Here is a 24753-nt window from a genome sequence, read left to right on the forward strand (position 1 = left end):
AGGGAAAATATATTTATAGAGTCTTTTATATTGATACATGCATTTACCATTTCTGATGTTTTTTATTTCTCCTTATGGATTCAATTTACTATCACCTATCATTTCCTTTCAGCTTGAAAGACTTTTTTTTTTTAAACTATTTTTTAAAATCAAAGTATAACTTACAATGTTGTGTTAGTTTCGGTGTACAGCAAAGTGATTCAGTTATATGTGTGTGTGTGTGTGTGTGTGTGTGTGTATGTATATTCTTTTTCAGATTCTTTTCCATTACAAGTTATTGCAAGATATTGAATATATTGAAAGATTTCTTTTACCATTTATTATAAGGCATGTCTGCTAGCAACAAATTCTCTCAGCCTTTGTTTTTCTGGGAATGTATTTCTTTAGCTTTCATTTCCAAAGATAGTTTAGCTGGACATAGAATTCTTTGTTGACAGTCTTTTTACTTTTGAATAGTCATTCCACTACTTTCTGGTCTCTTGTTTCAGATGGAAGTTTAGCTACTAATTATATAGATGCTCGTTTGTACTTGATGATTCATTTTCTCTTTCTTGCTTTCAAGATTTTGTTTGTACTTCGGCTTTTAGCAGTTTGTGAACTCTTTGTGTTTATTCTCATTAGTGTTTGTTCAGATTCTTGGCTTGGTAGAGCCATGTTTTTCATCAAATTTGGGAAGTTTATCATTTCTGTCTTCTATTGAGACTCTGTATTTGTTGATTCATTCTACTTAAAGATGGTTTCCATTATTTCTTTGAACATATTTACAATAGCTTTGAACATATATGTAGTAATAGCTGCTTGTAAGATTGTCTGCTAAATCCAACATCTGGGAACAGAGACAGGCTCAACCGACTGTCTTTTCCCCTGAGTTCGTATCACATTCTCCTCCTTTTTGTTTGTCTTGTAATGAATGTTTAGTGGAAGGCTATTTTAGCCACTCTGGATTCTGCCTTCCACCCCTGTGCGTTCTTTTTGGTGTTTTTGTTTGTTTAGTAAATTATCTAGGCCGAATCTGTGGAATGTTTTCCCAGGGTGTGTGCTGCCTTTGGTGTCTCTGCTCAGTTTATTGTTTTTGTTTTTTTCTCATTTTTAGTTTTAATCCCGGCTCTCTAGGAATGGGTCATGTTTCTTCATAACTCAGTAGTCTTCCAGTGACTGGGGAGAGTTTGTACTCAAACACCTTGAGCCAGTAAGGCTTCTTTCTCCAGCCAGTGGATCAGTGTGTGTAGAACACATTCCAAGTTTGGGCCATTTTCAAGCCCACCCTGGCTTTTACTTTCTGCTGGGCCCTTTCTCCCTTTCTCGTTTCCTCTGTGCATGTGCACAGCCCTCAGCCAGTAATATGCTTTCCCCACCCATGGCTGAGGTCCTCACCTCCACTGACAGTGCTGCTGGCCCGGGCATCGTCCACTGCTACAAAATGACTAAGTCCCCATCAGCCTCAGCTGCCAGGCCTCATGGCTTGCCCACCCTGGGAGAGCTTTCACATCAGAACTGGGAGCTGGGGGTAGGAGAGATGAAAGCACCCCCAAGTAAGAACTCTACAAACTCCCACTCTTCTTACCCAAGGCCCAGCAGTTTTTTCAGTATTAATGCTTCTCAGACTCCTAGTGCTCTGAAATGGTTGCCTGTGCTACTTTTGTCCAGCTTCAAAGGCAATTTTTTTTTTTTTTTTTTTAATATAAGTCAGACCTCAGGCAAGGCTGTCAAGCAGCCCCACCTTTCTCCCCACCTACTACTCCCCAGGAGAACCAGGGGGAATTTTTTTTTTTTTAAATAAATTTATTTATTTATTTTTGGCTGCATTGGGTCTTCGTTGCTGCACGCGGGCTTTCTCTAGTTGCGGTGAGCAGGGGCTACTCTTTGTTGCAGAGCACAGGCTCTAGGTGCGCAGGCTTCAGTAGCTGAGGCGCACGGGCTTAGTTGCTCCATGGCATGTGGGATCTTCCCGGACCAGGGCTCAAACCTGTGTCCCCTGCACTGGCGGGCGGATTCTTAACCCCTGAGCCACCAGGGAAGCCCCTAAAGTCACTTTCTGAGGGGAAAATTTGCTGACCCCTTTAATTGCAATTAGCCAGGCTTCCCATTTGTATTTTAATTCCCAGCATGGTAATATCAACTAGGATAAGTCTTACCGGTTATGATTTTTTTGACCAGAATGTTTGTGCTGTCATTACCTGTTCATTATTCCAAATGATCTGTAAAATTATTTTGCATGCTCCGAAGGAAGTCCCACTGGGTTTTGACTGGAATAATTTGACAGGTTAATTACAGATACTTTTTCCTTTTTTTTAGTTTTATAGCAGTTCCATTATACACACACATTTTGTGTGATTTATACAGGAATACAAGGATGGTTTAATATTGGGAAATGTATTTGTGTGTGTTTTTTCGATATGTCATACAAAATTCCCTTTATTATCTGCTCAGTAAATGTTGAAAAATCCTTTTAATGAAACACAACACTCATACATAATATACAGATTTATAGAAAACCTCTTAGTAAACTATGATGCCTGTTATCATCAGTCTTATTTGACATATTTTAGACATTTTGTCCATGTCAATAAAGCTGAAAGTAAATCAAGAGCAATAAATATTGAAGGTTACCTATAATATGTTTAATACCTAGGAAATCCAAGAGAAGGGAAAAGCTGTTTTAGTAGTATGCATTGTGTAAGGGGGTTGGGTGCAACAGAAGTACAGAATACCCTGAGATGTCCTTAAAAAGAAGTGTCTGGACCCTGCTAAGATAACTAAAACTCATATACTGAGCAATTAAAAGAATATGCAAATAAAAAGCATGACATGTTTTGGGATTGGTAGGAAGAGGGCACGTGGGTTGTAAAAACATCACTCTGGGGTGACCTGAGGTGACACTGGCTTGTCTCTTGGTAGGAGGAGGAAGAGGAGCAGCCGCAGCCGGCACAGCCTCCCGCCCTCCCCGTGGAGGAGAAGAAGAAGATTCCGGATCCAGACAGCGACGACGTCTCCGAGGTGGACGCCCGGCACATCATTGAGTAAGGCATCCCTCCACCTGCTCCCGCTGCCTCCACCAGCTTCCTGCAAGGTGGCACCGGCAGAAGCCGTTAGAATCCCAGCTTCTCCCCGGACAGCACTGTCCAGCCGGCAGCCGTTGTGGGACCACAAACACCCAATTGATTTACTTCAGATGTCACTGATATCTGTAGGGGTTGAATGACGTTCCATCCATTCACGTGGCTCATCCTGTGTTTAAGAGACAGTCGGGTTTACCACAAAAGGCCGCCTCATGCTTGTGCTCCAGCCCCAGCCCTCCCCATCTCCTCCCTGGAAGAAACTGCTTCCAGCATCGCGTGTCTTCCACACATATTTTGTGCATCAGTAAGCATGACGTGTATCTCTGTTTCTTTTCATTTGCCCAAGTGTATCTGGGGCACAGTGTTCTGCCCCTTGCTCCTATGTCTGTGCACACAGGGTGTCTCACTCCTCCACATCTGGCCGCGTGGCATCCCTGTCATGCTCTCACGTTGTGGCCTGAGTCTGGCGGTGGTCGTTTAGGTTGTTTCTCATCCTTTGCCGTTGTAAGCACAGTTACAATTAACATACCAGTTTCATTGTGGCTTACAGTACAGAGTTAATGGATACTCTTTAATAGAGCATTGAGAGTATTATGTATTACATACGCACTAGGTATGAAGGGAACCGCTAGAACAAACATACAGTCTTTGAAATCCATCAGAAATATATAGGAAAAAACCCTCTAAGCTAAGAAAACCCAGCTCACTGTGCAGGATTTGTGAGAAGATATAAAAACAAAACATAGCATAAAACAATTTGATAGTTGGATCACATATATCTGTCACATTAATAAAATGTAAATAGTTTAAAGTCACTATTTAAAAGAATTCCAGGGAATTCCCTGGCAGTCCAGTGGTTAGGACTCCGTACTCTCATTGCCGGGAGCCTGGGTTTGATCCCTGGTTGGGGAACTAAGATCCCGCAAGCCTCATGGCGCGGCCCAAAAAATAAAATAAAATAATAAAAAGAGTTTTTTTTAATTAAAGAATTCTAGATTGGATTACAAAACAGCCAAAGTATAAATGAGTCTGGTTTGTGCAAGGCTGTTGAGTGTACATTTTCCCTTTAGACTCTTGAACTCCTGGTAGAGAGGATGGGCCATGTGACCAGCCTCTGGCTAAAAGTAACATTCCTTCTGTGGTGTGACAGTGACTTGATTCCCATGGCACCCAGAAGTCTAGTCTTGGGCCCACCTGGATTAGTGTTTGCTGCCTTGCCTGTCCTCAGACTGCGGCCGCTCTTCGGCTTGTCTTCCGGCTCAGGCCATAAAGCTGCTCTGCGGAGGTTTGTGTCAGAAGCACATTGTCTCAAGTAGGAATGTGTGTCTTCACACGGCCCTTTGATCTTGCTCCCAGGAACGCCAAGCAAGATGTTGATGACGAGTACGGCGTGTCGCAGGCCCTCGCTCGTGGCCTGCAGTCCTATTATGCCGTGGCCCACGCCGTCACCGAGAGGGTGGATAAGCAGTCGGCGCTGATGGTCAACGGCGTCCTCAAGCAGTACCAGGTAGGTTGGAGGGGGCCACGTCCACATAGCGGTCTCGGCAGAGGGGTTCCCAGGTCGTGGGTGGCTGCTGAAGGCAGGCAGACCTGAGTTCACAGTACACTCTTGGTCTTTGGGCAACTCGCTCTTCCCCTCTGAGCCTCGGTCTCCCCATCTGTAAAGCAGCAGCATGGTCTGACCAAGAGGAAATGAAATGTTGCAATAAATCAGCATCTGCTGCGTGCTTCATATGTGCCAAGCAGAATAGGAGCACTTTATAGGCTGTTAGCATCTGAATTCCCTCAGCCACTCTGAAGTAGGTGCTGTGGTCCTCCCAATTTCATGGGGGTGGTGGTTGGAGGGACAACTGAGGAACAGAGAGGTACAGCGATTCCTCAAAATCACACAGTTTGGGAATGGCCGAGCCAGAATGGGACCCGGGTGTGGGCCCATGGGTGCTCGGTACCTATTTCGTGGAGCTCTGTGCAGCATGAGGCAGCAAGGCAGGAGAGGTTAGCAGCCCTAGACTCGGTCCTTCCTTCTGGGAAGTGGGGCAGCAGCCCCTCCTGCCAGCCTCTGAGGGTGAAGTGATGACGCCTCTGGAGCGTTAGGGTTAGGGTTAGGGTTATGTATAGAGGGTGAAGTGATGACGCCTCTGGAGCGTTAGGGTTAGGGTTAGGGTTATGTATAGAGGGTGAAGTGATGACGCCTCTGGAGCGTTAGGGTTAGGGTTAGGGTTATGTATAGAGAGTGAAGTGATGACGCCTCTGGAGCGTCAGGGTTATGTATAGAGGGTGAAGTGATGACGCCTCTGGAGCGTTAGGGTTAGGGTTAGGGTTATGTATAGAGAGTGAAGTGATGACGCCTCTGGAGCGTTAGGGTTAGGGTTAGGGTTATATATAGAGGGTGAAGTGATGACGCCTCTGGAGCGTTAGGGTTAGGGTTAGGGTTATATATAGAGAGTGAAGTGATGACGCCTCTGGAGCGTTAGGGTTAGGGTTAGGGTTATATATAGAGAGTGAAGTGATGACGCCTCTGGAGCGTTAGGGTTAGGGTTAGGGTTATATATAGAGGGTGAAGTGATGACGCCTCTGGAGCGTTAGGGTTAGGGTTAGGGTTATATATAGAGGGTGAAGTGATGACGCCTCTGGAGCGTTAGGGTTAGGGTTAGGGTTATATATAGAGGGTGAAGTGATGACGCCTCTGGAGCGTTAGGGTTAGGGTTAGGGTTATATATAGAGAGTGAAGTGATGACGCCTCTGGAGCGTTAGGGTTAGGGTTAGGGTTATATATAGAGGGTGAAGTGATGACGCCTCTGGAGCGTTAGGGTTAGGGTTAGGGTTATATATAGAGGGTGAAGTGATGACGCCTCTGGAGCGTTAGGGTTAGGGTTAGGGTTATATATAGAGGGTGAAGTGATGACGCCTCTGGAGCGTTAGGGTTAGGGTTAGGGTTATGTATAGAGGGTGAAGTGATGACGCCTCTGGAGCGTTAGGGTTAGGGTTAGGGTTATATATAGAGGGTGAAGTGATGACGCCTCTGGAGCGTTAGGGTTAGGGTTAGGGTTATGTATAGAGGGTGAAGTGATGACGCCTCAGAAGCTCTTTGTCAGGGTCTGGCCTGGAACAACCAAGAAATGGAGCTGCTCATAGTAAAAATCTCTTTTTCTTGTGGCCCCATATCCCAGGCTTATCTGTAAGCTCCCCAGAGGCAGCTGGTATATCCCCAACCAAAGGACACATGTCCCTGATAACTCAGTTTGGTTGTAACACCTGATCCCCAACTTCCCTTAAAAGAACTCTCAGAACCTCCGTGCTGATATCAAGTGCCAAAGGTGAATCCTGTGGCCAGTGGAACTTTCCAGAGACCAGTGTAATGAGAGAAATCAGAACATGGGCAAGACGTAACTTGCTTAATCTGTTATGAAAATTTCCAGATTTTCTCTGAAGACAATATTCTCTCTAATTGACTGTGTTTCAGAAAGCTTCACAAGCTTTGGAATCCTTTCAGTTAATCTTGAAATGCTGTTGAGGCAGTTGTTAGTCATGTGGTGAACTCATCACCAAGTTCCGCTGAAGCCCCAACGCTCTCCTGAATCCAGTGTCACACGGTTGAGGGCAGGTTGGTCCCGGTGTGCTGTGTGGCTTGGTGTCAGGCAGTGACAGACAGACACTGTAACAGTTAGAAGCTTAGCTGTTTAAATGTGCGCCCAGAAAGGACATTTCATATACATCTCTCATTAGCACAGCAACCCTGTGATTTCAGAGACAGGATTGCTGAGGATGAGGCTGAGTGGGAAAGGAGTGGGCTGACTCAGAGCAAAATACCAAGTGAAGATGGCCGCAGGAGGTCCCTGGCTGGGGCAGAGCTTGTGAGTCTCCGAAGCGCGGGGAACACCCCCGAACCCAACCTGGGCTTCAGTCCTGGCCGCTTCTCCTTGCAGATCAAAGGCTTAGAGTGGCTGGTGTCCCTGTACAACAACAACCTGAATGGCATCCTGGCTGATGAGATGGGCCTGGGGAAGACCATCCAGACCATCGCTCTCATCACGTACCTCATGGAGCACAAGCGGATCAACGGGCCCTTCCTCATCATAGTGCCTCTCTCGTGAGTGTGCCCACCCCAGGGGCCGCGAGTGCCCGGTGGGAAGGCCCCGCCACCCGAGGTCACCAGCAGCCCGGCCTGTGCTCAGACGCCTGTGTGTTAGTTTGCTTGGGCCGCCCTCACGAAAGACCACAGCCTGGGTGGCTTAAACAATAGGCACTATTTCCCGGGAGGCCACAAGTCTGAGAACAAGGTGTCAGCAGGGCTGGTTTCTCCCTAGGCCTCTCTCCTGGCCTTGTGGATGGCCGTCTTCTCCCTGTGTCTTCACATTGCCTTCCTTCTATGTGTGTCTGTGCCCTAATTTCCTCTTCTTATAATGAAGTCATGCCAGTCATGGATTAGGGCTCACCCCAATGACCGTATTTTGACTTCATTACCTCTTTAAAGATTCTATTTCCAAATATAGTCACGTTCTGGGGTGCTGGGCACAAAGATGTCAACATACAAATTTTGGGGGGACACAACTCAGCCCATAGCCACCTGCCTCTGGTGTCAAGGCTCAGGATAGAAGAAGGGCAGGTGATGGAGTGCCCGTCTATGATCCCTGTTGGGGCAGCTCTCACAGGATGTCCTTGGTATCCTCTTCTGGCCCCACAATGAGCAAATTCCACACAAGGTTGTCACAGGAGTCAGATAACTGCCCACTAGAAATGTGGAGTGGAGCCATTTGTGCAGACACTGTGTCCACTTACTGCTGGGGCACCAAGCCCTGTCGATCGTGTCCCAGCCTCGTCCAGGCACCACAGACGCTCAGGTGGCATCTGGATACCCAAACGGCGTCCAGAGGAGGCTCTCTCATTTGCCACCTCTTGGTACCGTTGGTCTCTTCCTCCCAGCAGGCACCCTTCCAGGGGCCAGGATTCCTCAGGCCATCTGGGCGTCCCTCTTCCCAGCTCTGCACGTGTCACAAAATGGTTCTCCTGTTCCCGGGTTTTTTCCAGAAGTCCCAGGACTAGCTGTCATTGACCCAGTTCAGGTCACATGTTAGGCAACAGTCCAGTCATGGGCCTGGGGGATGGTCTGCTCTGAAGAGGCCAGGCCTCTGTGTGTACACTTGGCTTGGCCCTGAAGGGGAACCCCCTTTACCGTTGGCCCAGCGCTCAGGGGGAACCATGTCTGCCTCAAGTCAGCTGTCGAGGGGGAGGATGGGAAACCGAGTACTCATCCCTCAGCCCATGGGAACATGCCCTCCTACCTATAAGGTGGCCAGGCCTCCAGAGGCCACGCATCCACGGCTGGGGGCCCCAGAACCCTCCCAGACTTCACCTCGAGAAGTTGATTTCCTCCTTCTGCCTTCTGCCCCTCATGGCGGTGTAAATCTGGCTGCCTTGGCAGGAACAGATCTTCATGGAGAGGGAACTGTTTCCACGGTACGGCAGAAGGTCCCAGGCCGTGGTCAGACCCAGCTGCTTCTCTGCTTCCCGCTGCCCTTGCCTGTGCGCCGACTCCCTGCCCTCCACTCACTCAAGTCCCCTCCCTTCTGTTCAGCCTCCCAGGCATGACTTCATCTCCACTGGAATAGCTCTGTCCAGCATGCTGCTCTGCAGCCTGGGTTTGTCATTTTTAAATTTTCATTTTGAAACGATTTCAGACTTACAAACAACTGCAGAAGTAGTGTAAAGAGTTCCTCTATACCTTTCACCCGGCCTCCCGCATCTCACGTAACCTTAGGACAGTTTCAACACCAGGATAGTAACAGTGATTTAACAAATCATTGTTAGCTGGTAGCGAATCTAGAGACTCTGTTCAGATGTTGTAGAGTTCCCCACTAAAGGCCTTTTTCTGGTCCAGGATCCCACTTTGCCTTTTGTTGCCGTGTGTCTGTCATGTCGTGTCTGTGACAGTTCCTGAGTCCGTCTTTGTCCTTCATGATCTTGACACTTGAATCCTGGCCAGGCATTTGGTAGACCGTCCCTCAGATTGGGTTTGTGTGATGTGTCTTCTTTCTGGGATTCTGGCGAGAAACTCCGGGGTGGGTGCTGTGCCCTTCCTGGGGCCTCACATCAGGAGGCACGAGCCCAGGGGATCCGTGACAGGAGAGCATCACTTCGATCTGTCCTTGCATGGTGCCTGCGGGCTTCCCCACATAAACCTAAGAGTTTTCCTTTGTAATTTATAAGTAACTTGTGAGAAGGCACTTAGAAGCTATATGAATATCCCATTTCTCATCATACTTTCGCCCGTAATTTCAGCATCCGTCAGAGGAGTCTCACCTGAAATGGTGATCCCTCTGGAAAGTGCCGAGTAGTGGTTTTCTCTTTCCGTCATTCCTTCTACAGGTCTTGGAATTCCACTACAAGGCAGAGCTGTCTCTTCTCCCTTATTTAATTGTTTAATGGTGTAATTCTTCATAGAAGAATTGGCTCGTGGACACTATTGTTATTTACTTCGCTTAAATTGTCCCAGATTTGGCCCAGGGAGACGCTTCAGATCGGTCCCTGTGTCCTTTCAGCACGTCTCTGTCATTGCATTGTGGTTGTTGTTTACTTTAGAATAGTATCAGATTTACAGAAAAGTTGAAAAGGTCGTACTCAGAGCTCCCATATTCCCAGAACTCTCCCCAGGTTCCCCCTGTGGTTGATCACATCTTACGTGACTGTGTTACATTCGTCACAAGTGAGGAATCAGCACTGGAACATTACTAGTAATTAAACACATTACTATTAAGTAAACTTTATGTGGATTTCACTAGTTTTGCCCTAATTTCCGTTTTCAATTCCAAGATCCCATGTGACATAATACATACATACATTTATTCATTCATTCATTCATACATGTACACATACATACATACTGGGTCTTAGTTGCAGCAGGCAGGCTCCTTAATTGTGGCTCCAGGGCTCCTTAGTTGTGGCACGCAAGCTTCTTAATTGCGGCATGCATTTGGGATCTAGTTCCCTGACCAGGGATCGAACCCGGGCCCCCTGCATTGGGAGCATGGAGTCTTATCCACTGCGCCACCAGGGAAGTACCCCATATGACATTTAGCCTTTACATCTCCTCAGTCTTTTCTGGTCTGACCATTCCTCAGACTTGGTGTAATTTTGGTGACCTTGATGGTTTTGAGGAGAACTGGTCAGGTGTTTTGTAGGATATGCCTCAGCCTGGGTCTGTTTGGTGATTTTTTCATCCTTAAATGGGATGGTGGGTTTCGGGACGAAGACCAGAAGTGAAGCACGCGTCTTATCACCTCACAAGGGGGGGCAGTTACTGTCTACATGACTTTTCACTCTTGAGGTTGACCTTGATCACCTGGCTGAGGTAGTGTGTGTCAGGTGTCTCCACTGTGAAGTTACTCTTTTTCCCCCCTTCCATACTGTATTCTGGAAAAAAGTCACTAAGTTCAGCCCACACATAATAGGTGGGCAATTAAGAGCTACCTCCTTGAAGGTGAAATCACTACATAAATTTTTTGGAGTTTTCCTGTGTGGAAGATTTCTCTCTTCTCCCCCAATTGTGAATGTATTCAATCATTTATATCAATGTGGACTCCTGGATGTTTATTTTATACATAGGGTTAAACTCCAATACTAGTTTATTTGTTGCTCAAATCATTCCAGCCTTGGCCATCGGGAGCTCTCAGTTGGCTGCTCTGTTCCTTTGACATGCCCCCATCATTGTGGGGTTTTTGAGCACTTCTTTGCTTTTTGGCACCCAAAGACGCTCCAAGCTCAGCTGGTACATTTCCCTCCCAGGCCTAGAACCAGCCATTTCTCCAAGAAGCCCTGGTTTCCCTTATTAGAAAATGGTCTTAGAAACCAAGACCTGGGTGCTAGGTGTGCTCCTTGCTTCTGGGGCGTCATTGCTTCTAGGCCTTCTCCGTGTGCAGTGCTAGGAAGTGTATGTACGTGTACTGACCCTAGTGCACACGTGCTGACATGATTTGCGTCTGGTCATCTGTGTCTCTGTTTTGTTAAGTGAGACCATACTGCTGTCTTTGACTCAGCCGGGACCACAGGGCCCATTCTAGCCTTTCTCCTTGCTCGTGTGTTCGTTCCCAGTGTGCATGTACAGTGCTTTCAGAATACTTAGTCTGTGAGGAACAGCCTTACTAACTAGAGATCCAGTTCCTTTTGTCCTTAGACTTACAGTTTCCAGCCAAAACATCTTTTCCAAGGTCACTTAAGTTGACTGCTTTCCCCCATTCCCTTCATTGAAGTTATCCCGTGTGTTGATCTTCAGCCCTTTTCACCCTTGTGCTCCCCAGACTGGGGCCCAGTCTGTTGAGTGTCATCTCCAGGAGCCACCTGTGCCCTGGGGGATGTTTTCAGACTGTGAGTGTCCTGCTGTCCCATCCACCTGCTGGGGCGTGCTGCTCTCCGCCATGAGTTTGCTTGTCCTGCCTCCCTCTTGACCCCTGACTCTGGCCTGTCTCCTTACTTCCGCTCCCGACTCTCCCTCAGCTCTTCTCCCCCTCTGCGGAGGCCCCTCCCCCACCCCAGGCTTTGGCCCTTGGCTTCTCTCTCTCTTAGTGCCCCGACCTTCCCCCATTGCTCCCTGCAATAGGAACCAGACCTCAGTGACTGAACCAGGGCGATCTTGCTGATCCTCAGTAAGGGGAAGCCCACAGCCAGGAGGCTTCAAGCTTCCAGGACCCAGGCTCCTGCAGTTTTCTGCTCAGTCATCCTTAGCATGTGACCCCTGCCCCTAGGCTTTTACCCTCATGGTTGCAAGACGGCTGCGCTGCCTCCATCATCTCCTCTGGGTTCCCAGAATGATGGGCGGGGCCCAGGGCAGCAGGAGCATATGGCAGCTGAGTCTCCACCCTCCTTCAAGACCTTTCCCTGACTTTCAGCCCAGCGACTTAGGCTTCCATCTCATTGGCTCAGACTGTGCCCACCTGGTTGGCCCTGACTGGCCCTGGCTGGCCCTGGCTCCTGGGGGAGCTCCTCGGTGGAGCTTCTTGCAGGGAGGAGCCGGGCGAGCCACGAGCAGTCTCTTCCACTTGGCTTTTGCATCCTGTCTTTACCAACCCCCTGGTCTAGACTGTCTGAGTGAGTTCTCTCCCCCACCGAAGACTCTGTGTCCCAGTATTTCCCCGAGAGCCCACCCGCTCTGAACTTGGCTTTACTGTCGCTGTCACCCTCTCCTGAGGTTCTCTCTTGTAGTCGGGGGTGACTTGTCCCTCCTCACCCGCCCCCACGTCTGCTCACTGCCCATCTCTGTATGTCCCCCCTCTTCCTGGCCTCGAGCCCTCCTGCGCTCCCCCTCCTGCAGTCCTCTGCCCGGGCCTGGCTTGGCCTCGCCTGCCTCCCATCCTCATTCTGTCTCTTACCGGGCAGGAACCTTCAGTGGCTGCCAGTTTCATTTTGACGCGGCACCGCGACTCGGTGGTGTCTCCTATAGCCCCGGCCTCCGTGGCATGACTCCCGCACCCCACCCCCAGCGTCCTGAGCCTGAAATGAGGCACTGTGAATCTGCGTTTTTCTGGGAAGCAGGTCTGCAGCATGTGGTGTGTTCTCACAGGGGCCTGTGGCCACACAGCGGTGACAGAGAACTGATCTCCAGGGTCCAGCTCCTGGTCCTGGCCCTCTCCGGCCGCCCTGCTCCAGCCCAGGCCGACCTGGCGGAGGCTGACCCTATACCCACCACCACGCCTTTGTGTGTCCCTGTGTCTCCCACCTGGGGCACCATCCCCTCCTTCCCTCAGATGGTCCGTTACTCGGCCAGCTCTGAGGGTCACAGACACATCAGCTTCACTTCCTCGTGGACATCTTTTGGACAGTTGCTGGCAAGAGAACTAGACCCTGACTCTCCCTTCCTTGTTTCCACCAGAACGCTGTCCAACTGGGCATACGAATTTGACAAGTGGGCCCCCTCGGTGGTGAAGGTGTCCTACAAGGTACGTCGCCCCCTGAGGAGGTGGGCATGGGCAGGGTGGGAGAATAGGGGATACGTGTGGGTGAAGAGGGGCATCAACTTGCGTTAATGACAGGATGCACGTGTGCGTGTGTGCGTCGTCTTATGTTATACACATGGGATCCTGCCATTAACACAGGGTTTGGATCACTTTATTTCGAGGAGTGATGCTTCTTTTTTAACTGAAGTTATGGACTCAGTTTGTGGAATGTGGTGACATTAACGCATTCACCTGAAGATTTCGTTATTCTTGCCGAGCTTTGGTTAAAACCCATTCACGTGGGATGACTTAACGAGTGTCCACCGTGGGCTGCTGTGTGACGGGGCACACCAGGACACGTGGGCCCCGTACAGGCCTGCTCTGAGTGCCGCCCCTAGATCAGTTCGCCTGTGAAGTGGGGACTAAACGTGCCTCTTGTCCTCGTGGGGAGAGAGGCAGAGAGGGCCTCACACAGCCACTCAGTGGCAGATCCCCGTTGGGCCCTTGGCCGCAGGTCTGCCAGGTCCAGGCTCGCCACCCTGTGCTGAGCGGCTCTCAGCCCCACGATGGGGAAAATCGGGTCCCGGCAGAGGGGACAGCGTGTGTGGGGAGAACTTGGTGCGTTTGAGGAGCTGAAAGTCATTTGGCTGGCAAGAGCTTATGGGAACGAGTGCAGCTCTGTCTGGAACGTGAGCTTGGAACAGGAGGGACGGGGCAGATTTGCTAACCGGGGAGAGGCTGGAGCTGCCCTTTGGGAGTGATCACGGTGGTCTGCGCCTGTGTGGGAGGCCTGGAGGCCTGAGATGGGGACCCGGGAAGAGGAGGGTGTGGGAAGCGGAGCTGGTCGACCATCAGGAGTGGGGCCGATGGAGGTGCAGGCAGCAAGCCTCCCAGGGGCCTGGGCCGCCCAGGACCCACACTCCTCTCTCCACTCCGCACACTTGGCCCTCTGCCCTTGCCGGGGTGAGGGGCCAGGACCCGGGGCCCAGAGGCTGAGGTGCGCGTGTCTTCTCTCCCTCACAGGGCTCTCCAGCAGCCAGACGTGCTTTCGTCCCCCAGCTCCGGAGCGGCAAGTTCAACGTCTTGCTGACGACGTACGAGTACATCATTAAAGACAAGCACATCCTTGCAAAGGTAGCGTGTCTGCCTGTAAAACAAGCCAGCCCAGGCCGTCGCGTGCTGTCAGGGAGCCCGTGATCCAGCCCAGGATTGTCGCAAGTGTGTCACGCTTCCCATCTTCTCAAAGCCCCCGAAGACATTTCTCAGTGATTCCCCCGCATATGTGTAAAAAGACAGCTGCTCTGTGTGTGCGAACAGCCCCGGTCGAGGCGACCTTGGGCTTGCCTCTCCGACCATCTGTCCCCAGGCTGGCCCTGGGCCACGTCCAGAGACTGGCTCCGTCTACGCAGCATGTGGACTGGCTCCTCTCGGGCCTTCTGCCCGAAGAGCCTGGCCACACACGGTGACTCTCGACCCACCTGTCTTGCCTGCCGTGTCCCTGGCAGGGCTGTGGTGAGGCCCCCCTTGTCTCCACCTGTCTCTAGAGGCCTCAGACCTCCCTCCCTGGTGGCCGTGTCTCCTTACCGCAGCCTACAGGAAAGCGGCCCACGAAGCAGGAGGGATTTGGCATCCAGCTCCAAGCACTCTGACGTCCTGTGTGTTCTGTCAGCCTTGGACCGCTGGCTTGGTGCATTCAGTGGGGGGCTGTGCACGCGGGGCAGCCTCTTAGCTGACACAGTTGTGAAGGCAGCTCTAGTTGGGCCATCAGGGAATTACCGAGAATAAACCATGACCCAGATATGAGACAGGCACCATCCCTCGCCTACAAAAAGCTCTTTTCCCGGTTTGGGAAGGCGTTGAGCCAGAAGGTGCTGCATCTGGCCTCACTAACCATGTAGGGGATTAAGTCAAGTGGTAGAGTTTTTGACCCAGTGGGTGGAGGAGATGTTTACGTGTTGCCACACCTGTCGGCCTTGGTCGTACTGATGACATGTGGTGCTTGATGTGCATCTCTGAGCTACAGATAAGGAAACTGGGGCCCAGGGAGCTGGTGTCCAGTGTGCAGGCTCACCCTTCTGACCCAGTACAAAGCCAGGCCCATCCCAAGCATGAGAACGGGGCTCTGAAAATCCTGTGTTTGTCTGACAGTGGCTTTAATTAACGTAAACCCCCTGCCATGGGGGTTCCTTGTGGGAAATGGCTGCTAGGCCCCTCCCCCAGTCGGTTCTGCGCTTTTCGTCTGGACACCTGACGTGCAGTTCCTCAGCCAGGCCGTACCAAAGAAGCCAAAGCCAGAGTGGCTCTGAAGCTCGTCACAGTCACATGTAAATAGGGATTTACACCTGCGGCTCCCGCCTGCAGGCTCACACTCATGGTTAGAATCGGCATCTAGCCTGTGTCCACCAGCCGTGTGGCCACTGACAGGCTCTGGGGCGCAGCCAGGGCCCCCAGAGCGCACACCTGTGCTGAACTCAACTGTGCTGCTCCTGCCTTAGAGCTGCCGCCTGCTGACTGGAAATGCACCCGTTGCTGAACCAAGTCCCCTGAAGACCCCACCCCTGAGGGCCTCTGATCAGCAGGGGAGTTGTTACTTGGGGTGTTCTTCCGTGTCATGTACTAGCATACATAATTTTCTCGGGAAACCAAAGTACTTTTCTGCCCCTGGATTTGTTCACCCAGTCGCAGGTCACAGCTGTGTCTCCCTGTCTGCGTGTCCGTCTTCGCCCCCTGCTTTACAGAGGCTGCGGTGTGAGCTGGTCTCTCGTCAGGGGCTGCTGTTGTGCTCACGTTCTCCAGCTCAGCAGGCTGGTCTTCCCGGAGCCTTCTTGTCTAATGGCCGTGAGGTCCTCACCCAGGTGGGCAGCCCCACTGCCTGTCCTCCCCTGACCTCCTGCTCTCGGCCCGCAGATCCGTTGGAAGTACATGATTGTGGACGAAGGCCACCGCATGAAGAACCACCACTGCAAGCTGACGCAGGTCCTCAACACGCACTACGTGGCCCCCCGCCGCCTGCTGCTGACGGGCACACCCCTGCAGAACAAGCTCCCTGAGCTCTGGGCGCTCCTCAACTTCCTGCTGCCCACCATCTTCAAGAGCTGCAGCACCTTCGAGCAGTGGTTCAACGCGCCCTTTGCCATGACCGGGGAGAAGGTGGGTGTGCAGCCGGCCACGTGGTGGCTGGGGGTGGAGGGGGGAGCCGTGAGCCTCAGCCACGAGCAGCTCCGAGGACCCTCCGAGTTGATGGTCCCGGCCCAGCTGGCTTCCCTGGGTCGTTGTGGGTTGAGTGCCCACCACAGCCGGCCCAGCCAAGCGCAGGGCAGCCCCGGCACCAAAGGACCCCAGAGGACAAGGGCAGAGAAATCCCAGGGGATGCTCGGGGCTTCCCTGACCCTGTGCCCCAGGCACAGGGAGGGGACAGCAAGGAATATGGCCCTGAGGTGTGAAGGTGCAGCTGGAGGGAGAGTTTAATTTTCACCCTGAGGGCAGCGGGTAGCTCGGATCGTTTCAGTGAAAGGAGCAACATGGTCAGATTCTGTCCCTTTTGTTTTTAAAGAGGGCTGTGGGTTGTGGCCGGTGTCTCTCAATGTCTGCGTGGCTGGGAGTGGCGTTGTTGGTGTGTCTGTGACCGCTGCGTTTTCTGTTGAAGGAGGTTAGCGGCCTGAGCCTGGTGGCCGAGGAGGTGGGCACGATCGCAGGGCTTAACGGTGAGCGTCACCGCCCACGGCAGCCGTGCCCTGGCTCACTCGTTCCCAGTTATCGGATTTTCCTTAGGCAGGTCTGGGACAGCTGTTCCTCTGCTCTTACTGGGGGCCTCTGTCAGCATCATCCATGGGGTCCCGCCTCCTTGGTACTGGCTGAGGCAGAAGCCCTCCTGAAGGAGAAATTGAGGCCTTTCCAAGGATCCCATAATAAAGGAGCCCCCAGTTTTCAGATTCCCAGGGGACCCCCCCCCCGCAAGAGCTGAGGAACAAATGCTCTGGTTTCACGTATTTTCAAGTTGAGCAAAAGCTCTGCCCAAAGGGACCCAGAGAAGAAAAGTTCAGATGTCATCTTTTCACTTAAAAAAATTTTTTTTAATTCACATTTTTATCAGAGTAGCAGGCCCCCTGGGAGAGCAGCATTTCTTTCCGTCCGTCCCACCCAGGCCAAAATGAGAGTTGATTTGGGCTTCCAGTGACAGAGCCTTCTTGGAGCACTCCCCAGTTACACCACACGCTCTATCCGTGTGGCCCCCGCAGTGCTGTCCAGATTTCGTTTGGACGTGTTGGCAGGATTCCAGGCACGTGGGTTTGTTACTCTTGGGGAAGCGATGCAGCGTGCTGCTGTGTTTCATAGTGCCCTGGGGCCTTGGCTTCCGTGTCCCAGGACTTCCATGGAAGGTCTTAGATCCTTGCAGTTTTCCAGAGGAAGAGGTTGCCCTGCTAGGCTCCTGTGAAGCTTAGGGTAGTCTGAAAAGGAGGTGCTGAGCACAGGGTGACTCCAGATGGCCCTTCCCTGCATCCCTGTCCCCTCCTTTGGAGGTAACGCTTGGTTGGCGTGTCTCGTTGGGGCTGCCAGGTGGACCTGAACGAGGAGGAAACCATTCTCATCATCCGTCGTCTCCACAAAGTGCTGCGGCCCTTCCTGCTCCGGCGGCTCAAGAAGGAAGTCGAGGCTCAGTTACCTGAAAAGGTACCACGTTTAGTTTTTTTCTTTTTGGCCGCGCTGTACAGCTTGCGGGATCTTAGTTCCCCGACGAGGGATCGAACCCTGGCGTCCCGGTAGTGGAAGCGCCGAGTCCTAACCACTGGACCACCAGGGAATTCCACGTACCATGTTTGTTTTGAGCGGAAGTCCCAATGCAGCGTCGTCCAGGGGGCCTCCCTGGGGTGGGCCCAGTCGGGTGGCTCCCCTGGGTCCCAGGCCTGGCCCTGGTCTGGACTCGGCATTTAGGAGTCGATCCCGCCTGGGGTTGGCCACTCGCCCTCACTGGGTCTCTCAAGTGGAAGGCAGGTGTGCTAAGTTAGAGTACTAAGTCCCCCCAGGGCCCCCTCCCCTCTCCCCTGGGTGGGCTTGGGGTCCCTGGCCAGTCGCCCCTCCAGCCACACTTGCCCTTTGTTTCTTGGCCGGCTGTGGGCAGGCCTTTGGAAGGTAGCCGAGTTGCCCCATCTGGCCCAGGAAGCCCCCCACATTTCTCTGCCCTGGTGCGTCTGCCACATCCCATCTCCCCTCATCCCCCTGGGTATGGGGTCTCCTCACAGTCACCCCTGTGTGCCCTGATCAGAGCACACAACCCAGGGCCCAGGATGCCTCTGAGAGGCTGGGCGATCAGAGACGGGCCCAGGCTGGGCGTTGGGCTCCGGGACCCTCGGCTCCAGTTCCGGCTGACGGCGGCGTGTGCCCTGCAGGTGGAGTACGTCATCAAGTGCGACATGTCCGCGCTGCAGCGCGTGCTTTACCGGCACATGCAGGCCAAGGGGGTGCTGCTCACCGATGGCTCTGAGAAGGATAAGAAGGTTGGCCCGGGGCCCCCCTTCCCCCCCGGGTGTCCACGGCAGGCGCGCTGGGGGCCGCTGGGTGCGGGGCTTGTGCACAGTGTAAGCAGCAGGCTCTCGCCTCCTGGGAGGTGATAGTCGTGGCCGAGGCCCCATCTGCTCGTGGTCCCGAGGGTGTTGACTGGGCCTGGTTTAAACCACAGCTGGTGTGGATGGGTCCAGTCCATAACGCTGAGGGGGCAGAGGCTGATGGCCCGTTTCCAGGGAGGCCCCCGAGCCTCCCCGTCAGCAGTCTGGGGTCCTCTGCTCGTGAAGTGCTCTCTCCCGTGGATGCTTCAGTCGGCAGTGGGGGGCCCAGCACGGACCCCAGCCGTTAGAATATTCTAGGGAGTCCCACCTTTCCGGCTGGGAAAGAGCCTCGACAGCCAGGGCCACTGAGTCCGTTTACCTTGTCATTACGTGGCGTTGGGGTGACGTTAGTTTACGGTGGAGAGGAGTGCGGGCTGGGCAGGCTGCTGCCTTCTGGGCCCCTCTGAGGCCCTGGGCCCTGCCACCCCTGCTCCCCTCACCAGGACTGCAGTTGTCCTCCCAGGTCCCTCACTTCTGCCCCCGCTGCCTCGGGCTTGGCCCTGCCACCCCATTTTCTCTTCCAGATGTTTCGTTTGGGCCCTTTCTTACCCGAGCTGTTGCAGCACCCTGTTTCCTCGTTTCCTTTTTGGCCCACGGCACCCACCCCGGCATCCTTCCTTCACCCCATAGCCAGACATCTTCCTAAGCCGTCTGGCTGCAGCCCCGCCCCGGGGACTCCCCCCAGTGCCCACAGAGCTGGCCTCACAAAGTGTTTGCGATCCACCCTCAGCTCTTTGCCAGTCACGTTTCCCCTGCGTCCCGCCGGCCCCTCCTCACCCTCTACCCTCTACCCTCCACCCTCCAGGGTGCCAGGGGGTCTCCGCTTCCCCCAGTGCTGGCTTCATGCTGGCTTCAGGCCTCTGAGCCCCGACAGGAGCCAGCTGCACACGCCCCGTCTCCTCTGCCACAAGCCACAGCTCCTCCCACATCCTTCTTCCACGCCTCCTCCTCCGCCCCACCCCACCCTGGGACAAGACCGATTTGGGAGCCTCTCTTCTGCCTCCTCAGGGCAAAGGTGGCACCAAGACCCTGATGAACACCATCATGCAGCTGAGGAAGATCTGCAACCACCCGTACATGTTCCAGCACATCGAGGTGAGGCCCAGGGCCGGGGTGGCAGGCCCAGCGGCACCCGGAGCTCGTGGGCCTCAGGCCTGCACAGGGCCCTGCTCTCAGAGGGGTCTGTCTGCGCCTAGCCCCTAGACAGAGCTAGGTTGCTTCTCTCTGGCAACTTTAGAGAAAAAGAGCTTGTAAGGTTTAGGCTAGACGATGCTTGTGCATTTGTCTTTTTATGGATGTTTTGTTTGCAAGCGCTCGTATATTGTAAAGAATCCAAACTGTAGGGAAATATGCAAGAGAAATGAAAATCCCACCTCAGATAACCGCCGAAGCCTTCAGAGGCTGTTCTTTGGAGTCGTTTCTCCCCCGGTGGGGTTGTGCTGCCCCTGCTTGGTGGTTACTAGCCTTCCCCACTCGGTGACACACGGGGCCATCCTGGGCAGAGCATGGAGAGCAGCGTCCCTCTTCATGACGGCTCTGGCCATGACCTTCTGGGCCCCAGTACCCTTGGGAGTCTGGATGCTTGCTTCTGAAAAGCACACGTATGTCCATACATTCTGGCATAAAGTTCCGGGGTCATGCCAGAGGCCCCTGGGGTTCCATTTCAGCTCACCAAGTGTGGTCTCAGGCACGCGCCGTCCTTGGCGCACTCCCTTCCTTGGTTAAGAGTGTTAGGTCATGACGGAAGGGATGTCAGTGGGATAGAAAAGCTGTGTTCAGCATCTATGTGTGGCCTTGGGGCCGCTATGGGCGATCGCTGAGCACGGGTGGGAGGGCTCGGAGGCGTGGGGCCTGGCCGCCTTTTCCTGCCCCGCACTGACCCGCCTCTCATTCCATCGCAGGAGTCCTTTTCCGAGCACCTTGGATTTACCGGTGGCATCGTCCAAGGGTGAGAATCTTCCTAGCTTAACGGGGTGGGCAGACCATCTGTGTGCCAGTATTTCTCTCTTTGGTTGGCTTTATTTCTGTTGTTATACTGGTCTAATTCCAAAGGCAGTATATTCCTGGCAGAAAACTTTGAAAACATAGATGAACCCAAAGAAGAGAATAAAAATTCTCCACTTTGAGAGGTGACCAGACCTGGCTTCCAGGCCCCAACTCTGGGCTCTGTGACCTGTGACAGCTTTCCTAACCACTCTGAGCCTAAACTCTGCCCACCACCAGAGGGATACTCTTTATACAGTGCGCCACGCACCTTGCTCTGGGGGTGTTTTCTCCAGCGTTGTTTATATAAAGCGCAGCCCAGGCATCGTTCAGCCCTGGTGTTGGACACAAATGCTGCCTCAAGGTTTCACCGTTAAAACATTCTAAACGCTAAAGCCACCATTATTTCTCTGGGATAGTAAACTATTTCCTAGAGCAGAGGCACCGAATGAAAGGGCAAAAGATTCTTTAGCTGTGTAGTTCTTTATACCAAATCGCATAATGGGGTCCCACAGACCTGGGTTTGAGCCCGGCCCTGGCAGGTCAGCAGCCGTGTCGCACTGTCCCCCAGCCTCAGTTTCCACATCTGTAAGCCAGGAGCGAATGACAGAAGTTGCAGTGGCCCTTAGCCCTGTGTGTGGCGCGGTGTGGGCACTCTCCCCTGTGAGCCTCTGCTCTTGGAAGGTTCTTAAACAGGAGGCCTGGCTTCCCGGGGCAGCCCCTGTCCACGCCCATTGTCCCAGTATCTTTACTAATAACTAGCACCTTCTCTCGCTCTTACAAGTATCCAAGTTGGTCAGTAATTTCATGACCGAGTTTATTTTAGTTGGGTTGAAATGGCTTTGCTGAAACTTTGGTGGGGGGAAGGGGGCGGGCGCGGGGGTAGTCTGCCAAGGAAGCACTTGTGTGCCCCCGAGCCTGGTGGCCAGCCTGCCTAGGCCGGCTCAGGTAGCCTGGGTGTGGGAGCGCACATCCTCCTTGGCCCGCCTGCAGGGCGCTGTGGTTCACGTGGTGTGTGTGTCCTTCCCCACCCCCTCCACTCCGCAGGCTGGACCTGTACCGAGCCTCGGGGAAATTCGAGCTGCTCGACAGAATTCTTCCCAAACTCCGGGCCACCAACCATAAAGTGCTGCTGTTCTGTCAGATGACCTCCCTCATGACGATCATGGAAGACTATTTTGCGTATCGCGGCTTTAAATACCTCAGGCTCGACGGTGAGTACGACCGGGAGAGAGACGTTTGTTAAAGGGCGGCCTCGTTATCCACTGCTGCCAAAGCTTCTCTAGGTCTAGCGGCAGGAGCGGGCATAGCGGCTCACTCAGTGACACAGGCTTGCGGGAATGGGAGGGAGGGCCCTGGGAGTATCATGGCTGGATCTCCTGAATGTGAGGCTTACGGTGTTTGCACCAGAACGCTGCGTCCAGTGGTTAAGGGTTGCTCTACGGTCCTGTTATGGTGGGAAGTGACAGAAACCCATATCCTGTGGGTATAAGGAAGGAAGCCTTGATAGACTCACATAACTGAACCTCAAGGGTTGGCTTGCTTCAGGCACAGCTGGATCCAGGTGCCCAGATGGTGTTAAGAGGGGCTTTTCTGGAGCTCTTGGCTCTCTTGTCCTCCATTTTGGCTTCATTCTTAGCCGTCCCCTCCGGGCTTTCCTTCCACCTGCTCAGTGTCCCGAACAGAGAAGCAGCTTGTCTTTTCGCCCGGGGATCTGGGGGTGAACTTTCATTAGGCTGCTGTGAGTGACATGCTCTTCTCTCCACTGCCTGGGTGGCTCTGGAGCTGGAATCGGGCCCGTTCGTGCCGGAACCATGAGCACTGAGAGAAGCAGGAAAGGGAGGGAGGGAGGGAGGAAAACCGATGCTGCAGGGGTGATAGCGGCGAGTTTCCTGGGAACAGCACTTGACTGTGACCACATGCACTCATAAGGAGCCCTGTTTCTGCCTTGTTCCCAGCACGCAGGAGCTCCGGGGAGTAGGGGGCTGAGTGAGATGCTGACAGTGTGCAGGGCCCGTGCGCTGACACGTGGCAACTGACCGGGAAGACCCTAGAGGGAGCCCCCCACCCTCTGTCAGATGGAGTGAGTGGGGCTCTCGAGAAAAATGGACTTGGGGGCCTCCAGGGTCAACACAGTTAAGAAGTGTGGGATAAAGCACACGTCTCAGAGCCTTTATCTAAGCTCGTTGCTATGTGCATCCATGGCCAGACACCCCAGACCTCTTTGCCCCCATTGTGTCTTTCACGGTACATCTTGTGGAACTGTGGTGTTTTTCAGACCGTTGACCCATGGTTCCTGGGCGGATCTGTCTGTCGGTCTCTGCCCTCCCCACTCGCACCCAGAACCTTTGCTGCATCCCTATCTTGCCTTCCTTCGGCCTGTTCTTGGAATTCTGTCCAGGGCGACCTTTGCAAACACAGCTGTGGTCAGGTCCTCCCTCAAACCTCCCTCCTTCAGGTGCTTCCCATGGCTTGGAAGACCTGCGTGGCCAGGCTCACCTCGCCCTACCCCTGCGTGCTGACCTCCCCAGTGGCCTCTCCGTCCTTCAGGGGCTGAGCCTTCATGCGTGCTGCTCCTTGTCTGTGTCACTGCCCCGACCCCTGGAGGACAGGCCGAACGTGAAGAGCATGTTCCCACCCACCCCAGCACCCATCCATTTGCGCCCCCCACTTTTTTTTTCCTCCATGATGAGAGTCCTCTATGTAGGATGAGGACTTTTGTTTGCTTGGCTGTGGCTGCATCTCTAGGCACCTTATGTGGTCACTGCCACATGAGCGGAAACTCTGGGAAGGAAGGGCAAAGGGGGGGACTTCCCTGGCAGTCCAGTGGTTAGGACTCCGCTCTTCCACTGCAGGGGCCCAGGGTCAATCCACGGTCGGGGAGCTAAGGTCCCGCGTGCTACACGGTGCAGCCAGAACGGCAAGGGTGGGGGCTCGGTGGCACGTGGAGTGGAACCTTCTGCTGTCAGAATGCCGAGAGTGAGGGTGCAGGCCGGGCATCTGGGAGCGGCCCCTCCACCTGGGCCTGCCTCAGCCCCTCCTTGGAACTGGGGCGGCCCAGGCGCCAGTGGGCATCAGGCCTCCATGCTGTTCATCGTGACGTGTAGGCGAGTGGCTGGAAGCAACACCAAAAATGACACCTGCTTTCCCAGAGGCACCTCTGCCCCTCAGGCTGGCAGTAGCCTGCGGAGCTTAGATGCCCCTCTGAGGGTCACGATGCTGAGGATCTTGTCCTGGGCCGTCACATTAGAGTCCCTGTGGCTCCATGAAGAGGGGAGCCGTTCTGCCCAGAGGGAAACAAGTCTCCATTGTAAGCCCCCCGTGTGCTCGCCTGTAGGTGATTCCCTTTGTGAATGGAGAAAACCCATCACAGTAGGACGGAGGCAGGCGCCAGCCCTCTGGCCAGTTGTTCGCTACCGTAGCAGCCCCGTTTGCCCACCTGGAGACCCTGCGTGGGTTTGGGGGCCCCGTGTTAACAGTGTTGCTGCAGTGTCTCCCGCCACCCCCTGGACCCCTGGGCAGGGCAGGTGGTGACGACTCGCAGGGCAGCCCCATTGCCTGGGTGTCTGCTGGGTGCCGGGCACGGTGCTCCAGCACCTGCCCACTTAGTTCCCACAGCAGCCCCGATTTACACGGAGGAGACACAGGGGGCCCCTTGGGGCTCGTTTTCTTCTCCTTGGGTGGGAGGACTGGCGGTCAGTAGTGTCGCCGTAAATCTGAGTTGTTCGCCAGTCTCCACTCACGGCCACGTGTTGAGCGAGTGTGGCCATGGCTTGCGGGGCCCGAGTTGGACGGCTGTGGACGCTATACCTGCTCCCTGATGTAGGTGTTCCTCTGTCTCCTCAGCACCACCGCCCGCCCCCCCTCCCCCCGCCACGGTCACCTTGCTAACCCTGCTCTCCCCACCCCCCGGCAGGAACCACAAAAGCGGAGGACCGGGGCATGCTGCTGAAGACCTTCAACGAGCCCGGCTCCGAGTACTTCATCTTCCTGCTCAGCACCCGGGCTGGGGGGCTGGGTCTGAACCTCCAGTCAGCCGACACTGTGATCATATTCGACAGTGACTGGAACCCCCACCAGGTAACAGCTCTCAGGCCCCCTAGGGGGAGGGGCTCGAAGCCTTGGGGAGACCATGCCCACTAGCATGAGTGCCGCTGGCCTCTTGACATTCTCCTGGAGTCC

At 53.7% G+C, this 24753-nt stretch overlaps 1 protein-coding gene across 11 annotated transcripts in view; it reads left to right on the forward strand.

Moving 5' to 3' along the window:
* The window catches only part of SMARCA4 (SWI/SNF related BAF chromatin remodeling complex subunit ATPase 4), an 87481-nt gene that overhangs the window by 36517 nt on the left and 26211 nt on the right, over positions 1-24753 (forward strand). For 10 of the 11 annotated variants that reach the window (XM_082454853.1, XM_082454854.1, XM_082454846.1 and 7 more), the window contains 12 exons: positions 2899-3020; positions 4416-4566; positions 6986-7149; positions 12922-12988; positions 14009-14119; positions 15893-16135; positions 17543-17656; positions 18373-18480; positions 19597-19683; positions 20490-20536; positions 21619-21785; positions 24488-24651. In XM_082454853.1, coding sequence (XP_082310979.1) covers positions 2899-3020; positions 4416-4566; positions 6986-7149; positions 12922-12988; positions 14009-14119; positions 15893-16135; positions 17543-17656; positions 18373-18480; positions 19597-19683; positions 20490-20536; positions 21619-21785; positions 24488-24651 — 1545 coding nt within the window. The remainder of the gene's footprint in view (positions 1-2898; positions 3021-4415; positions 4567-6985; positions 7150-12921; positions 12989-14008; positions 14120-15892; positions 16136-17542; positions 17657-18372; positions 18481-19596; positions 19684-20489; positions 20537-21618; positions 21786-24487; positions 24652-24753) is intronic. The other variant, XM_082454852.1, reaches the window with a different exon arrangement.

The sequence above is a fragment of the Balaenoptera physalus genome, assembly GCF_965194825.1.
Source record: "Balaenoptera physalus genome assembly, chromosome: 3".
Taxonomy (NCBI): domain Eukaryota; kingdom Metazoa; phylum Chordata; class Mammalia; order Artiodactyla; family Balaenopteridae; genus Balaenoptera; species Balaenoptera physalus.